This window comes from Trichosurus vulpecula, chromosome X (assembly GCF_011100635.1).
Source record: "Trichosurus vulpecula isolate mTriVul1 chromosome X, mTriVul1.pri, whole genome shotgun sequence".
NCBI classification, from domain to species: domain Eukaryota; kingdom Metazoa; phylum Chordata; class Mammalia; order Diprotodontia; family Phalangeridae; genus Trichosurus; species Trichosurus vulpecula.
In genome coordinates this window covers 52,424,837-52,446,972 of record NC_050582.1, presented here as the reverse complement: position 1 = coordinate 52,446,972, position 22,136 = coordinate 52,424,837, and the positions used below count along the sequence as shown (strand labels likewise).

The 22,136-nt window shown below is 46.7% G+C and overlaps 1 protein-coding gene across 3 annotated transcripts in view; it reads right to left on the bottom strand.

The window, feature by feature from the left end:
* Window positions 1-985: 985 nt before the first annotated feature.
* SEPTIN6 (septin 6) overlaps window positions 986-22,136 on the bottom strand; it is a 60,457-nt gene continuing 39,306 nt past the window's right edge. Inside the window, exons 7-11 of one of the 3 annotated variants that reach the window (XM_036740006.1) lie at window positions 20,271-20,439; window positions 18,706-18,838; window positions 17,213-17,397; window positions 13,389-13,433; window positions 2,184-3,909 (exon numbers count right to left, since the gene is read on the bottom strand). In XM_036740006.1, coding sequence (XP_036595901.1) covers window positions 13,430-13,433; window positions 17,213-17,397; window positions 18,706-18,838; window positions 20,271-20,439 — 491 coding nt within the window. In that variant the 3' untranslated portion in view covers window positions 2,184-3,909; window positions 13,389-13,429. Of the gene's footprint in view, window positions 2,002-2,183; window positions 3,910-13,388; window positions 13,434-17,212; window positions 17,398-18,705; window positions 18,839-20,270; window positions 20,440-22,136 lie in introns of those variants that run through there. The other 2 variants (XM_036740005.1, XM_036740004.1) reach the window with 2 other exon arrangements.

Genomic DNA, 22,136 nt, shown 5'->3' with positions numbered 1-22,136 from the left:
ACCCTGCCACTTGAAATCTGGCCTTGACACAGATCCTTCCTCAGGATTCTGGGGTAGCTGCTCATTCTTACCTCACATCCCTCGAATTTGTTTTCTTTCTTTTTGTCTGTCCCACTCAACATGGTATTTATGGTTACATTAACTTGGGCTACACTCAGCTCATCTTGGAGTGGATAGCATCGTTCCCCTGCTGTTTGACCAGATGAACCCAGGCTGGCAAAATTGCCTCTGTTCCCATGGGGTCACCCACCCTCCTTTCCTAGCAGATGCCAATTATGGGTGACAGTGGATGCAACATGCCCTTTGTCTGTAGGGCAGATTATCTTCCTGATGGACTGGGCCTTTCCAAACAGCTAGAAGGGGAGGGTGAGGCCATGGCGGGGCATTGAGGGAGATGTTAGAAGGGTGGGGGTACCATAACAATGCCCCATCAAATCACACACCCTGTATGTGGCCTCTCAATTTGCTTGACCACTTCATTTGAAAGCCCATCTTGAGCCCTGGGACATTAGCTTACCCTGTGCCTCCCCCAACCAAAATCTCTTCCTCAAATAGAAACTGGCAATTCAGAAGGCCATAACTCAGGTATGCTGTACAAGTTAGAATTGATCACCATAACTGACTAATCTCATTCCCCAGGCAAGAATTTAAATTGCCTCTTCCCTGGTAATCCTAATGGCATGGTGTGCTTGAGATAGCAGGTGAATTTTTCTTCTATTTTTCTAAGCTTTGCATCCCCAAGTGTCTCACTCGCCTTGCCCTTGTTACAGCTCTGCTCTCCATCATGGACACAGCCCTGGGAGCACTGTCTCTCAAACCAGCCTCTTCATCTCCGAGTCGTCCAGCACCATCTCTGAAGTTACCACTCACCAGTCTAGACTCTCAAGTTGGCCCGGTGATTTATCTTGTCACCCCTAGGGGTGACATTTGTCCCCTTTCCTCCCTCTAACCCACAGAAAGACAAACTCCTGAGAGATGAGATGGATCAGATCACACCACTATTTTGCGCATTTTATTTTATTGAAAATTGACATGGATTGTAGAAAGGCTTTGAGCTAAACAGTGCTGGTTCGGAGGTGTTTCTTTTGGCCATGGAGGGCCCTTTGAGCAGTGACACCTTTGAGCAAAAAGGGCAAAGGAGAAGAGGAGGATAAGGAAGAGCCTGGAAAACATGCAGAGGGGGGGTCCCTCAAGAGACAGCAGAACAGTGGCAAAGGATGGGGTGAGGGTGGGGGTGCATGAAACTAAGCACACATGTCATCTAGGTGTAAGTGAATCCAAGAATTCAGGACAGATTGACCACATATGGCTAGCTCTTCCTCCTGGCTCCTGGTCTGAGCAGAAACCCTCTCTTAGGATCCCAAAGGGTCCAGAAGCTTGTATTAAGGGGGTATCTTTACTCCTATTTGATTGCACCCTCCTGTCTCTCCCGCCACCTGGGTTTAGCTGGTTGATCCATTTTTCCTCACTTGTTGAAGGACAGATGATGTCTCTTGAATTTCTCTTCCGTGTTTAAGAATGTAGGATATCGGCCGAAGACAAAAACCCTTAAACTGGCTTTAAAAAAATCCAACCCAAACCAACCCATTTCTACCACACCCACGTGTGGTCACAGATTGGCCATGAGCCCAATTGGCCCATATGGTCTTTGAGACCATGACCCGGTCTCAGATCGACCCTTCGTTGCCTCTGGGCACTTATGAGGTGGGCAAGGCTGGCATTGGGCTGAGGCTGGGTGAGTGCTGCAGCTGTCTCTGCATGACTGACGTTTGGTCCCCATCAAAGCTGGTTCTCTCGTGCCTTGTTAGGTAATTGACAAGGCACTTGCATATCAGAAGATGGCCTCTTGCCCGGCTTAGGGACACAGGACCATTGGTAATACTTGTGGGAGGGGGGGACACTGGGGCTGTGTTGTGAGACAATATAGGACCCTAACTCTTCTACAGTGACAGTCTTCTCCTTTTCACTTAGTGCAGCTGCCGAAGACAAGATTAAAAAAAGCTAGAGAGGTAGAGAAAGAAAACATGAAATTAGCCAAAGAAGTGCATTAAAAGCAAGAAAGTGGGGGAGGGTGAGAGGAGAAGATCCCAGCACACCATGAGTGTTGGACTCTGGAAATCAGGGCTCTCCAGAGAGCCCCAGGAAATCCGCTGAAAGGGGCTTGTAAGAAGACCACACGCAAGTGAAAATCAGTTTGTTTTAATCAGAACATGCAAGCACTTTCAAATCAGCATTTAATATCAAAATGATCCCAAGCAATGGTTGGCAACCCAAGAGCCAACTTCTTGGCTCTACTGAGGGAGGGGGGGAGCTGTCCAAGGTACACATAGAAAAGCACTGGCCATGATGCGGCTGCCTTTTGCTTTATATCAGAGCAACTACCAAAATTTAGAAAGCTTTTTAAAGGAAAAAAGACATTCCTTTTGTCTTTACAGTAAGATTTGGTTACCTGAGAGAGTAAATATGTTCATCAATAGTTTAATAGCTTGGGTCAGAATTTACTTTCACACATGGGTTATAAGGGAATAAAGAGAAGAGAATCTTTTATTCTCCCCAGTGCTCACTGGAAACACCAAGGGACCCCTGACACTGGATATCCATCCCCATCTGTCAAATGAGTTGGGTTTGGCCTACAGAGACACTGAGGCCCCTTTTCAGCTCTGACAGTCTTTGGCTCTATAATGCCTAGGGAATTTATGGAAAGTTCTACAGAGAGGTCAAGTATTGACATGAAAATAGAGAGTTGTGAATAAGGTTGTCCATTTTTAGAATCATGGCAAAGACAAAGGACCCTGTTTTATGGAGAAGCAAACGAAGGTCCTGGGAGGGAAAGGGACTTCTCAGGAGCAAAGAATATCTGAGCTAGAAGGGGCTCGAAAAGTCATCTGGTCTAATGATCTCATCTGACAGAGGGGGAAACCAAGGCTCACAAAAGGAAAGGGATTTGGCCAGGATCATGTGGATAGTTGAATGAAAGAGATGGGACTGGAAAACAAGTCAATCGGGTTCCACTGCTGCTGTGTTAATCATATATCTAGAGAAGATGCAGTTTGACATGGTGGCAAGAATGCTGGCTTTGGAATCAAGGGACCTGGGTTCAAATCTCAGCTCTAAATGAGAGAGCTAGGACAAATCTCTGAATCTCAGCCAGCTCTGCAGTAAATCAGGGATTCTTCCCTCCTAAGGTTCAGGTAAGGATCAAATGAGGGCGATTCTCTGCAGCTCACTACACTATAGGGGGATTTTTTTTTCAATGCAAATAGCCAACCATCAGTGGGAGTCATCATTGCAGAATACACTCCTTAGGTTTCTTTGGGGATATTAGGAAGAGTAGAGATTTTCTATGTTAAATGGCGAACAATGCAGCTTCCCTGGGACCAGAAGCCACAAAGACTGCCAAGTATTTGGCTGTTTGGGAGGGGAGCACCACTAGCTGTTCACTGGGGCCATATGAAGTATCTTTGCCCATAGACCACTGGCCCATTGGCCAATCAAGGCAAAGATATTTCAACTCCCCAGTGAATACACCATGCCCAAACAGAATTGGCATTTGGTTGGCAAAAAAGGGAAATGTCTGCTGGTATCTGATTTTCACTTTCCCTCGCTTTAGGGGGAAAATCCTCTAATACTAGCTGTTCTAAAGACTAAGGGGGCCTCCCTCAACCTCCCCACTAAAAACTCAAAGCAAATCCATACACCTGTGTATGAACTAAATAAATGAGCAGTGGAAGCTGCTGGCTGCGCTATGGGATGGGGGCAGGGGAGACAGTGAGGGGCTGATTATTGCAGGGGGACCATAGCTGGCATGCTAGAAGAAGCTCTCAAAGAGGGAACCTCAGCTTAAAAGGCCAAGTGTGGGTCCATTCCAGCTGTAGCAGGGAAAACTATTCCGTACACAGCCACGGGTTACTGCAAAGGAAGGTCAAAAAGACGGCATGTTAGCTGCAACATCATTGCCACAGGACTCCTTTTCTTTCAATCCCCAAAGATTCTTCCAAACTCAGAAGCTGCCTGGCACATCTAAGAAACTGGCTATACCCTTCTTATGTGGAAATGGACCACTAATTTTAAAAAACTTCTCGAAGCCCCTGTTACGTGGCAGCCATATGAAAATAAGTCTCTAGTTGTCAACATTTTTAAAAAATCCAAACTTTTGACCAGAGGTCAAGTTCAGGACCTTCCTTTGTATTTCCAATATTTTTTTCATATGACTAGAGATAGCTTTAATTTCTTCATCTGAAAACTGCCTGTTCACATCCTTTGACCACTTATCAACTGGAGAATGACTTGTATTCTTATAAATTTGACTCACTTCTCTATATATTCGAGAAAAGAGGCCTTTATCAGAGACACTAGCTGTAAAGATTGTTTCTTGGGTTTCTGCGTTCCTTCTAATCTTGGTTGCATTGGTTTTGTTTGTGCAAACCCTTTTTAATTTAGTGCAATCAAAATGATCCATTTTGCATATCATAATGTTGCATTGGTTTTGTTTGTGTAAAATCTTTTTAACATAATATAATCAAAATTATCCATTTTGTATTTTATAATGTTCTCTCTCTCGGTTGGTCATAAATTCTTCCCTTCTCCATAGATCTGCTCTCCTTATGGTATCACCTTTTATGTCTAAATCATGCTTTGTATCTCCAGTAGATACTGCTATTTGCCCTGAGCACTTCATGTTTTATGTGCTTGACATTTTAAAATTGGCAATGATGTGTCAAGAAAATAAATGATGAGGTGATGAGAGTCACCAAGGTAGACCTGAATACCGAAATATTTTGTGAGATCAGTTTTTGAGTCTGCAGAAGGGAATAGCCACCCCTGGCCCTGGCCAGGCCTCATGGGCCTTCATAAGCCAAGTGCTCCAACATCTCCAAAGAGAGAAGTATCAGCACTCTATTTGTTACTATTGATAACATAGAGCCCCGTTCTCCCTCTGGGCCCCAGAGGAGAGTAACAACATCCCCTTTGGACCTCACAGAAGAGAAAGCTGTCCTTCCCCTCCTATCCCAGCTGTGGAGGGAAATGCTCTGGTATCCAGAAGTTCACCATGCTCCCAAACTAAACTTGCAGAGAGGTTTATACCAACCTAACTTTCAACCTGCAATTCAGAGAAATGGGACAATTGGATAGACTACAGACCTGTCTTTCACATGGCCTGCCAAAGCCTGGAATTTGGCCTTTCAGACGAGGGGGTTATTACTGGAATTACCAAAGGGACCTTCCTTGGTATCCCTCCCAGTCTCACAACAAGGCCATGAGGACACATGTGACAGGGAAGGGTCATGGTGATAGGTATTTCATAAGAGTAGTTATGTGACATTCACATAGAGGGACTCAGGACTGAAAAGGGGTGAAGGAGTCAGGTTAATGAGGAGGTGAATGAATTTACCAAAAGTCTTCAAAGCAGCAGATGAAAACCGTAAAAGTCACGGTCCCCAGTGAATAAGCAAGTTAGAAAATTATTATATTAGGCAGAAGAGTCTGGAGCCAAGTCAGAACTAGGGGGAGGCAAGGGAGGCAGCCTTCTAGGGGAGAACACGTGGAGGCAGAAGAATCTGAGAATACTTTTTATGTATGTGTTGTGGATGCCAGAAAACATCTGAAGTGCTGCTTTTGTGACTGTCAGCAGAGTGGGAGCTCCGGTGAATGGTGAGGTCTGGAGGCACTGCTCTCAGCCCTAGCCAGGGCATACAAGGAGAGTGGCCTGGCTCTGGCCTGGAGGTTGAGGGCAGGACTGCAGCATCATGAGCTAGAGGAGAGCAGTCATACCCAGGGATGCTTGTCCAGTATTGGCAAATTCAAACCTCTGAGAGGTGAGCGGCACTAGCCAGGAGGAAAATGATAGGAGCCAGCCTTCTAGGAGTGATACCCTGCTGGCTGATGGCAACACAGAGGTTTGCTGTATCCAAGATGTGACAGAGAACCTCCCAAGATTTGTCAAACCGGATGACTACTACCCACTTTTGGTGATTCACACGGGTGTAAATGAAATTGCCAGAAGGAACCTAGAAAGCATGGCTAAAGATTATAAAAAGTCTTAAGAAGAAGACACAAGGGATGCAGGTGGTAGGTGTGAGTGGTTTTTTAAAAATTAAATTAAAAATTTTTTTTAAATCATGGCTGTCCAGTGAAGGCAAGGGATTCTGAAAGGAAAAAAGTAGATATGGGAAGTGAATTGCTGTTTGAGAGTATGCTGTATGAGAATGGTGATTTGCATTTGTGGCCCACGGCTTAAATAAAGGAATGACAGGGTCAAGGCAGGAATAGAATACACGTGACAAGACTTGGTAAGAATAGATTTGCCTGGAGTCTTACAAGATGATCGAGAGGTCCTGATGTAAGGAGGCAAATAGGACCTCATGAGTGTCATGGAGATTGGTAGCATGACAACCATACCAGCAATATGGTTCTGGTAGTGTGTATCTACTTTATCTTGAAGAACCAGGATAGATAAAGGTGGGCAAAGGCCCATTGTATATTATGAAGATCCACTCATACAGAAATCCAGTAGCCATAGTGAGGGAAGCATGGTGGAGAGTATTTGAGTTATGAGCAACTGAGACAGGAACAGAAGTGATGTTAACATCAGAGGATAGCTAGGGAAATTTAGGAGACAGAACACAAGCTGGGCCCAGAACCAGCCCAGGATAGATTCATAGAAATGACCAAGATGGCGACTGATGTTCTCTCTGGGAAAGGCAAAGCCACAAGAATTTCCTGACTTGTCTTAGTGATCATTTCACTCTTCCACAGGTCAAGTGAACAGCAAGGGTAAATTCTCTTCTGGATCTGATTCTCACCAACAGAAAGGACTCATTGTTGGTGCAAAAATGATGTGAACTCTGAGGAGAAGTGTCCACTCCGTACTAGCTTGTGATAGAGAAGAGAGGAAAGCTGGGTCTGCAGAGCCAGAGACATAGCCTAGATCTGGTGAAAGTCAGAACAAAGGAGTCAGAACAAAGCTAGGTAGGACCCCATGGCTTATAATTTACAGGAGCAGTAAGCCCAGGAAGGATGGGAAGTCCTCAAAAATGGAATTCTGAAGATACAAACAGAAACAATTCTGATGAGGAAAAGGGGGAGCTGTCTCCACTATCAATGTCGAACTCATAAAGAAACAGGAGCCACTAAATCAGATACAAGGATGTCTGCTGGCTGTATATTGACTTCAAAAGCCACATATTCACATTATCTGTATTCTATTGTATTTTTATTTTTGTCAAATATTTCCCAATGACAATTTAAGCTGGTTGGGCTACAGCTGGTGGGCTGCCACTTGTTGGACACCTCTGGTCCAGAGAGATCACTTTGGATGCAGAAAGAACTTGCCAACCAATGGAGGCTTTACAACCCTATGTACTAAAGATGGAATCAAGGGGATAAAAAGGAAGATGAATTCGAAAGCTTCGCACAGTCCAGCCAAAACAGAAGGAAATGAGGATAGCAAGGAAAGTTAAGGACAATAAAGAGGAGTTTGTGTGTGTATGTGTATGTATGGTATACATGTGCGTATACATATGTACACACATATATTGTGCACGTGCATGTGTATATGTGTGAACATGTGAACTACATGAATTTGTATTGTGCATTCATATGTATATGTGTTCGCATGTGGGCATATAGGTACCGTATTGTGCATACATGTATGTGCACATGTATGTGTAATGAATGTGTATATGCATATGCATCCATCCATGCATACCCACTGTGTGTCCATATGTATAGTACACACACGCACATATGTGCACATATGTAGTATGTGCTGGTATATATTACTACGTGTGCATACATGTGTGTTCACTGCATATGTGTGTACATGCATGTGTACCTGTGTGTTTTAAAAGATATACTGGGGAAAACAGAAGGATCAAAGAAGCGTCAGAATGGCTGCTCAGGGTGTGGGAGATGATGGCTGATGACAAAGAGAAGACGTCACTCAACTCTTTTGGTGGGGCACTTTGGTTTTCTCTGCTAAGGAAAATGTCCTTGGTTTGGAAGAGACAGGAGCAAAAATGATAAGAGCAAGCTTCTAAATAAGGGAACAGGAAGAGCCTTCCCAGCTGCCCTTGAGGAGCCTGGGTCATCTGATCTGGATGAACATGGACAAGAGTCTAAGGGGATGAAAAATTTGGAAGAAATTTTCTTTTCTAACAGGACCACAGACTCATCCATAGAATGGGAGGGTGTTCTATAGTGTGACATGGCCTAATGCTAGTCCTGTGGACAAGATGGAATAACGTAGGCTAGAAGCTAGTAGGCCCCTGTGCCTGGCTCTGTGCTGGTGAACATGTGTATCGACAATCAGCATAAAGGCAAAGATGGACTGGCCATCACCTTGGCTGATGATATAAACCTGGGAGGGCTAGCTAACTGAGAGACAGTGTAACAGAAGCAGGATTCCAAGAGACCTTGACAGGCTCATAGCAGATAACATGAAATATAATAAGTCTAAATTCTTACACTTGTATTAAGAAAAATCAACGTCACAGGAACAAGAGAGGGGACCCTTGGCTAGACACTAGTTCTGGTGAAAAGGATTGGGAGGATCAACAGCATGGTACAGCACCAAGAAAGCACCAGTTTCTCAGTCTGCATGAAGAGAAGGCTGTTTCATGCAGGGTGCCACATTTTAGGTAGGGCCCTGATGAACCGGAGGGCATCAGGCCTTGATTCAATGCCATCTGGGAATCAATTGAAAGAATTGGGCATTTAACCTGGAGAAGACTGGAGAAGAGGCGCAGAATCTCATAACTTTTCAAGTATCTTAAGGGATGTCACATGGGAAGAAGGCTTGTTCACTCGGAGTTCCCCTTTATTGGAACCCTACAAGCAAAAGCTGGATATCATTCCCTTGTTGGGGGGTGGGTGCTATAAAGGGCCTTCCTGTCCAGGTATCTGTTGGTCTAGATGGTTTTTTAGGCCCCTTGTAACTCCAAAAATCAGAGGTTCTTTACCAGAAGCTAAGTGTACTCTTCAGGCCCTACAGAATTCTATAACCCTATATAGAAAGGAAGAGGGGATGGCTCACTGTGTGGCACGTGACTCTGGGGAGGGGGAGCCTCCAGGAAAGCTGTCTACCGGAAGTCCAGACTGAAAGTTCCATTTTGGGGGGAAGGGGGGAGAACATTTTCAAAGTGCCTAATGAATAAACAAATTCAAATGTAGTGGGCAGTTTTACTGTGTGAGTTACTGGGAACATGTTTTTAGTAACCCTCACACACATATGCAAACTTCCCCCTCTGCAGCCCCGGAATGAGCCAGCAGCCTCATTTAACGCCCCCCCCCACCCCCGATTACTTTCCCTTCTTCCTCAGCACTGGCTCTGAAACTCACTATAGCCCTTCACAATAAGGAGGCTGGACAAATTCTCAGGAGGCCTTGGCTCAGTGTTTAGGTGTTTAGGCCCCTATTTCTCCCTTCTTACTGGGGAAATCAGAAAGTTCAGGTTTCCCCATAGGCCTCCTTGTCCCCTCAGGGTAAGCCTATTTAGGCCCTGCTTTTTCTTTCTTTTTTTTTTAAAGAAAAAAGAAAAGAAAGAAAAGAGTTTTCTAGATGCTTTTCATCTTTATAGCACGGACCTTTCTCCACTGTCCACCCCGAGATTGATCCTTCTCTTGTAGCAAAAGCAATTAAATAAAAACTTCTGATGAAGTGATTGGATCTGACAAGGCACACACCATTCTCTCCTGGTCGTCCTCTGCTTCTCTGCTGTGAGGAGGAGGGAGGGAGCTGTTGTCATCGATTGGTTCTACGGGACCACAGTTAGTTTGGGTTTTTTTTTTTTAATTAAAAAATTGCATTTCTTTTTAGTGCCTGATGCTTTGGGGGGAAGCTAGGTAACTGAAGTTCCCTGCTTTCTGCCCTAGGTGGAGAAGCTACTGCAGTAACCTGGGGGCCTGGAACAGAGATACTAGGACAGCCAGAGGAATCGTGCAGATACTGCTTGAAGCTTTAACATAGATTTCATCTTATTTGAGCTTCAAGGTCCTGGTAGGTAGGCAGGGCAGGCAGCCCCATCCCCATCTAATGGATGAGTACCAGAGAAGGCAAATGACTAGCCTAGAACTGGAGCCCAGTGCTCCTGCTTTCCCAGTTCTTTCCAATGGGCTACACTGCCCCCTCCCTGCCTGCCCACCCCCCACACTGTGGATCTGTCAGCTATGGAATTTCTCCAGCCTTTTAAACTCTTATTAGTAGCAATTTTAGGGACAATCTTAGATACGTATATAAGTGTCATAACTGCAAATGGATGTATTCATTAGGCTTACCCACCAGTAATAATAACTCATTTTTCCAGAGCTTTAAGGCTTAAGTAAGCACTTTGTACACAACAATCATGGAAGGTAAGGACTACAGGCATTACCATCCCCATTTCATGTCTCAGGAAACTGAGGCTCAAAGAGGGGAAGTCTTACCAAATGTCAGTCAAGACACAGCTTGCCAATATCAGCCAGGATTAGAACCCAGGTCTGTTCTGACTCCTGGCACTTTATACAATGCCGGAGAGAGGATCGGATTAAGTTGGCCAGCATCTCAGAGCCATAGTTTCTCTATCTGCTTTTTTTTAAAGGTGGGGGTGAAGAGGATGATGACTGCTCCCCTATCAACTCCAGGGCACTGTTGTAAGGATCCAGTGGGGTGCAAAATTTTGTTGTTGTTTCAGTCTTGTCCTACTCTCTGTGACCCCATATGGGATTTTCTTGGCAAAGACACTGGAGGGGTTTGCTATTTCCTTCTCCAGCTCATTTTACAGATGAGGAAACTGAGGCAAACTGGGTGAAATGACTTGCCCAGGGTCTCACAGCTAGTGTCTGAGGCCAGATTTGAACTCAGGTTTTCCTGACTCCAGGCTTGACGCTGTGACACTGTTGCTACCTAGATACCCCATGCAAGATGTTACTGTCATAAAAATCTGCAGAGGCAGTAGCAATGAGAGACCAGTCCTGGCTGCAGGTATATGCTTGCTGGGAACAAAGGCACTCTCTTTGATGGTGAACCTGGCACACAACCCACCTAGTCCCAAGGAAGGGGTGTATCAAGCCATCCTGAGAGCAGGTAGCAGCAGCAGGAGGGAAAGCTTTGTGCTAGGCCTATGGCAGTGAGTGTTTTTGGGCTTGGCTGACCACAGGCCGCAGGAAGGACTCATGGGTCGGTCACCAACATAACCTCCCATAACCTGAGAAAGGAGGCCAAAGTTTCCAATGAACTGGGGTTTGGTTTGGCTTCCAGTTACACCAAAACCATTTGACTTAACAAGCTCTAATTTGATCCTAGTTTGCCCGGGGTTATTTCCAATAGTGGCCAGAGAAGGGTTTGCTCTGAGAAGCCTAAAGGCATCAGTGACCAACCAAGTGCAGAGAAACCTTGATGATCTGGAACCCAGCTGAGCAGCCCCTCCTTTGCTCCTCTCCACTTTCTTTAGGAGGAGCCAAGCCCAAGGCCAGCAGATCAAGGATCTAGGACAAAGAACATCATGTAGGGCCTGGCTTAGACTCTAGCCACACTCAGCTCCATCTCTAGGACTGGGCAGGGAGCAGGTGCTCTCAGAACAATGATGCCAAAGCCTTTGCTGAGAGGTGGATTGGGATCTGGATTTGGAATCAAGGAACTGGGTTCAAATCCCAGCTCTGCCACTAACTACTGTGTCACCTTGGGCAAGTCACGTCCCTGTTCTGAACCTTGGTTTCCTCAAATGTAAAATGGGAGTTATAATACTCACAGAGAGGTTGTAAGGACCCCTAAGGTGCTACGAAAACTAAGAGTGAGTAGTATCAGGAAACCTGAACTCAGTGAGGGTTGCCATACTCTATTTACTGAGATGGGAAAGTAGACTTAGACATTTTAGAAAAAACTTTCCATTCAACTTAAACATTCATTTAAGTACCTACCAAGAGAATACTGTGCTAGGTACCAAGCATGAGACCAAGTTTCAAGAGGGGAAAATTTTTTTTTCTCACTAATTAGTCAATTTTTCCATTACCTAGAATACCCCATTCCATAAATATCCCAGGGAAATGAGGTTTGATCAAATTACACAAAGGAGTCGGTGTACACTAGAGGAAAGCTCCCCCACGATGAAATTCTTGCCTCTTCCCTAGGCTTTGAGAAGAGTCGATGAGGCCACATGCAGGTGAGTGAGAAGGTACCTTCTGAAAAGACTGGCTCTGCTTAATGTCTTAAGGTGCCAGGAGGTGACCGGCCTTTCAAGCCAGGCCTTAGCACGTCCTCATCTAGTGGCTCCTGGGCTGCCCCCACCATCTGGGCTGCTCAGCAGCAATGCTACCTGCCTGATGAAAGCACCAGCATGCCAGCCACAGAAGCGGGCTTGGCCACTGCCAACACTGCCTCCGTCTACGCTAGGACTTGGTCACTGACAGGGCCTGTATCTCCCAATTACTCTGGCTTTCCCCATAGAGTCTAGTTCATGACCCCAAATGCAATGAGTGCTTAATAAATTGATGAATGAATAGTCTGAGGGTCTCCTGAGCTCCAATAAACCCAATATGGAATTGAGTAGAGGGAATCCCCTTCCATCTCCAGACATTCCCTCTCCCCTCTACTCCCCACCAACCCCCAACCAGGCTACAGAGAGGACAGGTTTTCCTTGGCCTTAGCGCCAAAGGGAGCTTCTTTTCCATCTTCCTTTGAGGCCTGTTCTGACCTGAGAAGCATCTCTCTGAAGGAGCTGGGGAATTCCAACGACTAGAATGACTAGTGCCCAAGAAAAAGCTGCATCGAAAGGCAGAAGAGGAGACTGGTCCACTTTGAAATTAATCAAAGGTGCAAGGAGGCCTTTCAGGACTTGTACTTGGGGAAGCCCCGGGTTTATACTCCAAACACTGAACCGGGACCACAAGGGTTAGAGGAAGCCACTCACTGGTTGGCTAAGCCCCCAAAGGCCTCGGGAGTTGGAGTAAGGATGATTGTGCACCCCTCCCCTCCAAGCTACCTGGGCTACTCTTGCCAAGCTCAGAAAGGCTCACCAGTCAAACCTGGATCCTCATAGTGCCTATAGTATAAGACTGGGCATAGAGAAGGTACTCAGTCAATATGTTCTGAATGGTTAAGGGCAATTTGTCTTTCGGGTGGCCCGATGTCCTCAGAATTGAGGCCCTTTGCACCTGGTGGATGATGGGGTCTTGCCCCCTGGCCACCAAAGTCTAAACATTTTCCCTTTGCGAATTTCCCATCTTTGGCAGTCATTAGGATGCTGGCCTGTGCCAAGGGGGAGCCCCCGGCAGACCTGTAGCTATATTAGGCTACTTCTTCATTCGAGGAAAGTCCAAGACAACCAGGAAGGTGGCTCTTTTTTAAATGGAGGAATGAAGGGCCCCAGAACCCACTGCCAGGTCTATTTGAATTAAGGAATCACAGAATCTTACCAGGGCCCTCGCGCTCACGCGGCATGCAGCAAACAGCAGAGTTAACTGTAAAACAGTGAGAACTGATGAAGGTGGAGTGAGGAAGGGAGGGGGCAATCAATACATCATGCAGGTTAGAGGGCAGAGAGAAGACAGGTGGGGATGGTGGGAGGCTCAGGGTCACAGTCCCTCCTGCCAACCTGCCAGCAAACATCTCGCTGTGCAAAGTACACCTTACCTGAACCCAACCCTCAGAGCCTAGAGGAGACAGCCCTAGCCACCCCAGCCTGCTCTCCTGAGCTTCGGGCAGTAGAAGGGCCACACACACAGCCTGCAGGAGCTCAAAACCCAGGGCAGAGGGGTGGGGCATGGCAGGCAAGTGGCCTGGCTCTCATACTGGAGTTGCTCTGAGCTTCAGCCTGCCCATCAGTAAAATGGACCTACCAACCTCACAGGACAACTGAGGAAATGAGATCATACACAAGAAAAGGCATGGGGCCTGGACCTGGGATTTTAATGACACAGGGAACTTCCAGATTGAGAAATTCCCTCCACCAGTGCAGCTCAGGACCTCCTTGGTAAACATTTTAGGCTTAGAGTTGCTTAGAACACTGAAAGGGGAAGAAGCTTGCCCAGGGTCACACAGCCAGTTTGAGTCAGAAAGCGGATTTTAACTCAGGGCTTCCTGACTCCAAGGCTGGCTCTATCCACCATGCAACACTGCCTCTTTTCAAGAAAAAAAAACTCATTAAATTGAGTCAGTTCAGGTTATAATCCCGGCTCTGCCACTAACTTGCTGGGTGACCTTGGGCACATTCCTTCCTCTCTCTGAGCCTCAGTGTTCTCATGTGTAACATGAGAGCACAGAAATCAATCTCCTCTGAGTTCCCTTCCAGTTCTGACATGAAACACACATGTACTGTAAAATACGACATGCATGTGGGATTGCTTTTATTCTTCAGGTATGAAAGCAGCCCATAGCAATGTGGAAGTGGACAGCCTCTACGCTCTTAGGACCTCACCTTCCTACCTTCTTGAACGACCCCTATGACTCAAGCCCAGATTTGAAGAATATTTTCTTTAGCTCTTCCCAGTGCTTAGTAATCTCCCTCCCAGTGTCCTGCCAGCAGGGGCTCTTAACCCTTTTTTGTGTCCTGGACCCCTTAGGCACTCTGGTGAAGGCTACAGGTCCCCTCTTGGAATGAGGTTTTTACATGTAGAAAATCAAATACATGGAATCACGAAGGAAACCAGTTATATTGAAACAAAGTTATCAAAATATTAAGCAAGTTTGTGGATCCCCAGGTTAGGACCCCCTGGGCTTGAGACAGACGTTTCCCTAGGTAGTTCTCATGCCTGGGGGCCTAGAAACCTGAAGAAACTCAGGGAAACACTGAAGGGCCAGGAGAAACCTCACTTTTCTGGACAATCTCTAAGAGTCCTACTCCTGGCTCAGTCTTGATAGTAACAGGAAAGTGGGTGAGTCAAGGTGACCTCCCAGAGTAGGTACTGAATGGCCCTAGGGATTTTGCCACCAGAGAGTGAACAGGATGCCACTGAATACCAACAGGGCATGCAGAGACTTTTCCTAGCTCACAAATAAGGTTCCATCCCATTGCTTTATCTCATTTAGACCAACAAATTACCTCCCACTGTCTGTTGAAAGAAGAATCCGGGCACACTCTGTAGGCCAAGGACTCATAGGCCCCAAATGGCCCATGCAGGGTGCGTGTGGAAACAGCTGTCTCCTAGAACCTGTCCACCACACTGGACATGTGTATGCACAAAGGTACATCTGTATGCATGCATGTACACGATAAAGAGTGGCCTCTCCCAGGATTCAAGTTGATTCCACAAGGCACATCTGCTAGTTTTCAAGGATTCATGTTGTGGATGGCTTCACTATACTGGGTTACCAATTCACTAAAAAAAAAATAGTTCCTAAAGTGATCACTGGAAAAAAAAAAGAAAACTCTGGAAATCATTAACCCTTCTAAACGGGCCCTGGGGACAAGGTGAAGGTGGCTTATCTGGGAAATTGAAATCACTCTCTTGTTGCACAAACTCCACTGAAGTTTTTTGCTAAGTGGAGAAAGGAGGCTGGGTCTCCACTGCCGGATGCCTGGGGATCTAACCCAGGACTAAAGGGCTAATGAGAACAGCAGCTTATGTTCCATTGGGCTTTACAGTTCAAAGTGTGGACCTGCCCTGGGAGGTAGGGAAGGCAAATAACATTAGCCCCATTTTTCATGTGAGGAAACTGAGGCTGAGAGAGAAGAAATGACTTCCTCAATGTTACACATACACACACACCCCATACCATGTATACATACCACACACACATACCAGGTATACACACACACGTAAACAGACATATAACCCCATATCAGGTATACACACCACACACATACCAGGTACACGCAGACACACGTAGACACATACACACAGAGACATACACACAGACACACACCCCACACACACATACCAGGTACACACATACAAACAGACATACAACCCCACACCATGTATATGTACCACACACACATACTAGGTACACACACACACACAGACATACAACCCCTCACCATGTATACATACCACACACGCATACCAGGTACACAGACACACACGCCCCACACCATGTATACACACCACACACACACCAGGTACACACAGATACACACACAGACACAGACACACACACAGAGACACATACAGAGACACACACCCCATACCATGTACACACACCACACACACATACCAGGTACACCCACCCACCCATACACTCACTCCAACAAAGAAGTTGCAGAACCATAGTCCAAAGTCCCAAGCCTAATGCTCTTTCTCCTATCCTATGGGGCCTCTTTCAATCTGTCCCCTGTCTCCCCGGTCTCCTCTGGGGGTTGAACAAACACAGTTAAAAGCACCTTTTTCTTCTTCTGACTCTGGGAGAAAGGGCTGAGGATGCTCTAGTCTCACCCAGCTGGAAGTCCACAAAGGAAGCACAATTAGGCTCTCCTGCTAGCTTGATGATATGTAAATCAGCCTCTTAAAAGCTGAAAAAATCTCCCCCCAACTTGGGACCAAGTTCTAGACCAGGTGAATAAGCTACAGCAGCCAAGGGGTCTATTGTGGAAGCAGCTAATGAGGGCTGGGTGGGGGGCAGGGAGGGGCAGGGGCAATGGGGAGGCTGGGGCAGAGGCAATGGGGAGGCTGGGGCAGGGAGGGGCGGGGGCAATGGGGCAATGGAAGAGGGACCCAGCAGGCCTTGTTTGGGTAAGCTCCTCCATTCAGTGTTAAGCCGTGTTGGCCACAGCTGCTGATAGCAGCATCTGGATGAGAGCTGAGTTAAACAGCAAGCATGGGCAACCTAGTTGGCTACGGAAGAATTCCAGCTGACCTAGATGCTGAGCTCACCCTAAAGCCTGGACAATATGGTTCCCATTTTGGTCTCCTCTCTCTCTCCCACTGCCTTTGGCTTTTCCTTCTGGCCCGTCCTGGTTGTCCTCCTGGCTGCTCCTCCTCTTGCACTCTCTCTCTCCTTTTTCTTTGCCTTACCCTGCCAGCAGGTGATCACTGAAAGGGCCACCCCTCCTGGAGAGGCAGAGCCCCTGGGGTCACATTTCTCCATGCCCTCCAGGCTTCCACCTGGAGAACCTCGAAGCAGCAAGGCTATCCTGGCACAAGGCCTGATCTTCAGTAGGCTCAAGGTGAGAATTCCGGGGAGTCACACAGACAAGACCCCAACAGCATCCTCCCTCCCCCAAAAGGCCTGTTGATACCTGAACCTGCCCTGGGGGGAGCAGGAAGAGGAAGCTAAACCCAAACCCCAATTAGCCACTTACTTCTTCTTCTCCTTGTCTCTTTTGAGAGTCTGGGAGCTCCCTGCCTGCTGTCCCTGGGACAGCTCAGCGGCTGACTTCCTCTGTTTAAAGGCATTCATTTCTTCATCCAGAGTCTTCTTTTTGTCCTCCAGCTTCTTCTTCTCCTCCTGGTGTATCTTCTTCAGACGGTCAAATTTCTCATGCAGCTATAAAAAAGAATGAGGAACAAAAAGCAATTTCATTTTTAAAAAATCTGCACAAACAAAATCAATGCAGCTCAGACAAGGAAAAAACCTGTCAATGTGGCAGGGAGGAAGGGAAATCTGAATTAAATATCTCTGATGAAAGTCTTATAGTCAAGAAATTTAGGGAACTGATACAAATCTATAGTGCAAGAGGCAGCACGGCAGTTGGGTCAAACTCAAATAGAAAGGGAGACCATAAGGATCCCTGTCAGTGCATAGCAACTTAGAAAACCACACATTAACACTATTCCTATTGCATTTTTATTTTGTTAAATATTTCCCAATCTGGTCCCCTTCCACCTCAACTCAGGAGTGTTGCTGGCCAGAATGTGGACACCAGCTAAAAGTCTGACACCTCTACTGTAGTAGAAAGAGAGCTGATCTTGGTCCACAGGGCAACCAGGGTTCAAGTCCTGCCTCTTACATGTACTATCTATGTGATTCTGGGCAGATCACTTAGCCTCTCAGTGCCTGGGGCAATTCTCTAAGACCAGATATGGTAGAGAAGGGGCCAATCTGAGTGGGTAGAAGGATTTTCTCATCTGGGAGTTTCCTAGACCGATGAAATCCCAGGTCTAGTGCCCATCCCTATAAAACACCAGTTTTCAAAAGCAGAATTGCAAACTATCAACAATCACATGATGACTGTCCCAAATTTCTGATAAGGCACTGTACTGGATATACAAAGACCAAAACTGGAAATCTATGGAATGACAGGCTAGGGGAGATTGGGCAGAACAATCTAGAAAGTACCTATTTCTTTGCCCCTGGTTTCACAAGAAGAGGGAGAAGAATTTGGACTACAGGTTCTTAACCTAAGGTCCAATACCTTGTTTATAAAAAATACTTGGACAACTATCTTTTGATATGATTGATATCCTTTGTATTTCATCTTATACATTTAAAAACATGATTCTAAGGAGTCCAGAGGCTTTACTAGTCTGCCCAAGGGTCCCAGAACATACAAAAGCTGGACTGTCCCCAACTTGTAAGGCCACATTAGGACCTTGACCTTTCAAAACTGAGAAAAGACTGGTTCAGAGAATAGTCAGGCCCGCAGGTTGAGGGCTGAGGGCCCAATGAGCATACGGTCTTGTCTATCCAGGTGAAGGATACATGCGCTGGACCCCAGCTGCTGTCCTCCATGTCCTATAGGGATGAAGGGATCTCATCAATTTCTCTGGGCATAGAAGCTCCACTCTAGCTCAGCCCTTGGCTTTTTCCTTCCCTTCACTGTTAGAGATAAGCCAGGGCTGGGCCTCAACTTACCTCTTTCTCAGCTTCTTTGAGCTCTGCTTCTTTCTCTTTGACTCTCTGGACAAACATTTGCCTCATTTCCTCCTCCTTTCTCTGTAGTTCTCCAAGGAACTCATTCCTCTTGGCTTCATAGGTCTCCTGCAAACTACAGAGAAGACCAGTTCATTAGCACATTTCTCCAAATAGCTTCTGTTTGGCAGAAGGAAAAAAAAGGCCCCTGATAATAATACCTGCTTCTTACTGGCTCCTCTGAGGCTCTGTCCCACCCCACAGGACTGGAGGTGATTGAAATACTGGGTCACAATGCTGCAGCCAGACCACCTACCCAAGCATGGGGGAACTCCAAGATCCCAGTCCCCTCTGACCCTGACCTGCCCACCCTCTTAGAGGACTGAACCACCTTTTTCTTCAAGCTAGGTCTTGAGTGCTCCTTTGTCCCCCAAAGTATCTCCTGGACCTGCTCAGTGATGCAACCAAGACTTTTCATCCCACAATGAGAAATAAAAGGTCGTTAGCAGATTGTTTTCAACTTTGGGCAAAGGTGGGGGGAGGGCTGGATGCCAATGGACAAGAGCACTGTCTCCATCTCCGGATTCAGAGGACTCAGGGTCAAAACCACCTCTGACACTTTCTGACGCTGGCCGAGTCACTTCACTTAAGAGAACGTGCTCCAGCTCTAGCTAGAGCTTTGATCTGTGTGACTGTGGAGAAGACCTTTCATCCCTCTGGGCCTCAGTTTGCTGTAAAATGGGGGTTGGGGGGGGCTAGGTGGTCTCTGAGGTCCCTTCCAGTGAGGACTGTGTTTGGGCCAGCTCAAATTGCCTTTCAGCGTTGAAAGGGAAATTTTCACTGAGCATTTATGCCCCAGAGATTGTCAAATGCTACAGATCAAGGATGGATTTCTTTTTTGTTGTTTGTCTAGATCAGAGCTGTCAAGCGAGCAGCCCCCTGGGCCACAACACTCCCCAGTGCAGCCAGAACCAGATTCAAATATGATTGGGAAATATTGAATAAAATGAGTGAAAATACAAGAGGGAGTAACATTACATTTTAAAACGAAGTCAATATGGGGAGGGGGGCGGGCAATAAAGTGATGGAAAAAATGTTAATGTGAAGATTAAACTTAAAAGTGTGTCCTGAGTAGATTTTTTCCCCCAGAGAATCAATTGTTAAACATTTCCCAGCAAAGCCCTGCTTCCAGCTCTAGGTGTGACTTTGGACAATTCACTCCATCTCCCTGGGCCAAAGTTTCCTCTTCTGTAAAATGAGGGGTCTAGGACACAAAAGAGGTTAAGAAACTCTGCTTGTAAAAGCCAACCTTCTAGAAAGCTCTTGACTAAAGTGAATCTAACGCCCTCTGGTGGTAGCCAAGGCGCAAACCTTGCTAGGTTTTCTGCATGTTGACTCTTTCAGTGGCCTTAGCTCTCTCTCCCTAACAGCAAGCTTCAGGAATGGGCCCCAAAGCCTTCCTCGACCCCAGCTAACCAGATGTAGAAGCTAGCTAGTGTATTTGGCCATATGGTCATGCCTGGAGTCCCAGGTCTCCCTCTGGGGCGGCTACACGGGCTAAGCCGTACCTAAAAGGTTTGTTGTCTGGGTCGGTGTCCTGGAAGCCCATCTCTTCCAGCTTGCAGCGACGGTATAGCTCATAGTGCCGGCTGTGGGTCTGCTCCCGGAGGTCCTCCATGTTGACTCGGATCAGCATCTCCCGGAGCTTCACAAAATCACAGTGGGCCTCATTCTCGACTGCACAGTTAGCATGGCCCGGTTTGGAAAAAGGTGGAGCCCAGCGATGGAAATCAAAGGAATTTTTGTTAGTGAATCTCATCACAACGATTAATAACAAGCCCCATTTGTATTTTCCATTGCGTTCGACAAAGCTAAGCAGAACACATCAGAACGAGGAGAGAGCCCAGAGGTCATGTCCTCTAACCCGTGGGCCCTTTTAGAGAAGGGGAAACCCAAGAAGTCAAGATGACATCAAGGTGGCGGGCATCCAAGGCTGGTGCCAAGGGCATTTCACTTCTAAGTCAGTGTTCTTCATAGCACACCCTGCAGATCTTACTTCACAACTGCAACGTTTTAATATGAACAATTAAAACACAAATTCCAAGCCACCAAATCTTTAATACTGTGCTGTCTAATGAGTAATATAGCAGCATCTCTACTATGCAAAACCCAACTAACCTTAATCATCACTCTATTAGGAGCCTTTGGCCAAACCCCACTTTGAGGACCAAGGGGCCAACTGTAAGAAAACAAGATGATGGCTGGGGCTGAGGCAAAAAGAGCAACTTCCAGGGAATGGTCTAGAAATGAGAGGTTCTTAACCTTTGTGGGGTCACAGACCCCTTTGGCCTGAGTCTGGTGAAGCCCACGGACCCTTTCTCAGAATCATGTTTTCCCATGATTGATGGAAATGCCAAATTTGCAGTCAGAGGTTAGCGAAAATGAAGACGTGACTTTCTCCCCATCCAAGTACATGACCCCTTGAAATCCATCTACAAAGCCCTGGTAAAGAACCCCTGGTTCCTAATTGGCCTGGCCTCCTGAACCTTCCCTATCACCATCTCCCAGGCATGGATGAGGATCAGAATCCTCAGCCAAGAGATGTTCAATCATGCTCACTAGACTCTGCTTACTGAGGTGGAGAAATAAGTGGACTCAGGAATTTTAGGTAGATTTCTTAAAAACCAAAGAGGGAAAAAATCCTTACTTAACCAGAAAATTCAAGCTTCTAGCTGCTGCCTAGCTCTCTGGGGCACCAGCTGGAAGAGGAGTGGGCAGCCAGGATGGATGGGAGTGCTGTGACTTGGTGACAAAGGATGTAGAAGGAAAGTCAATGTAGATGGCTCCTTCATTCTAACACCTGCCCTAAAGACTCCCCCATGCTATGCTATGCCCCATGGGTACGGTCTTGTAGACTCCCTCTCTCACCCAGCATGATGCCCATGATGCCCACGATGTCATGGGTACTTCCCTGCAGACTCCCTCACTCACCCTGCATGATGCCCATGATGCCCATGATGTCATGGGTACTTCCCTGCAGACTCCCTCACTCACCCTGCATGATGCCCATGATGCCATGGGTACTTCCCTGCAGATTCCCTCACTCACCCTGCATGATGCCCATGATGTCATGAGTACTTCCCTGCAGACTCCCTCTCTCACCTAGCATGATGCCCATGATGCCATGGGTACTTCCCTGCAGACTCCCTCTCTCACCCTGCATGATGCCCATGATGCCATGGGTACTTCCCTGCAGACTCCCTCACTCACCCTGCATGATGCCCATGATGCCTATGATGTCATGGGTACTTCCCTGCAGACTCCCTCTCTCACCCTACATGGTGTCCATGATGCCCATGATGCCATGGGTACTTCCCTGCAGACTCCCTCTCTCACCCAGCATGATGCCCATGATGCCATGGGTACTTCCCTGC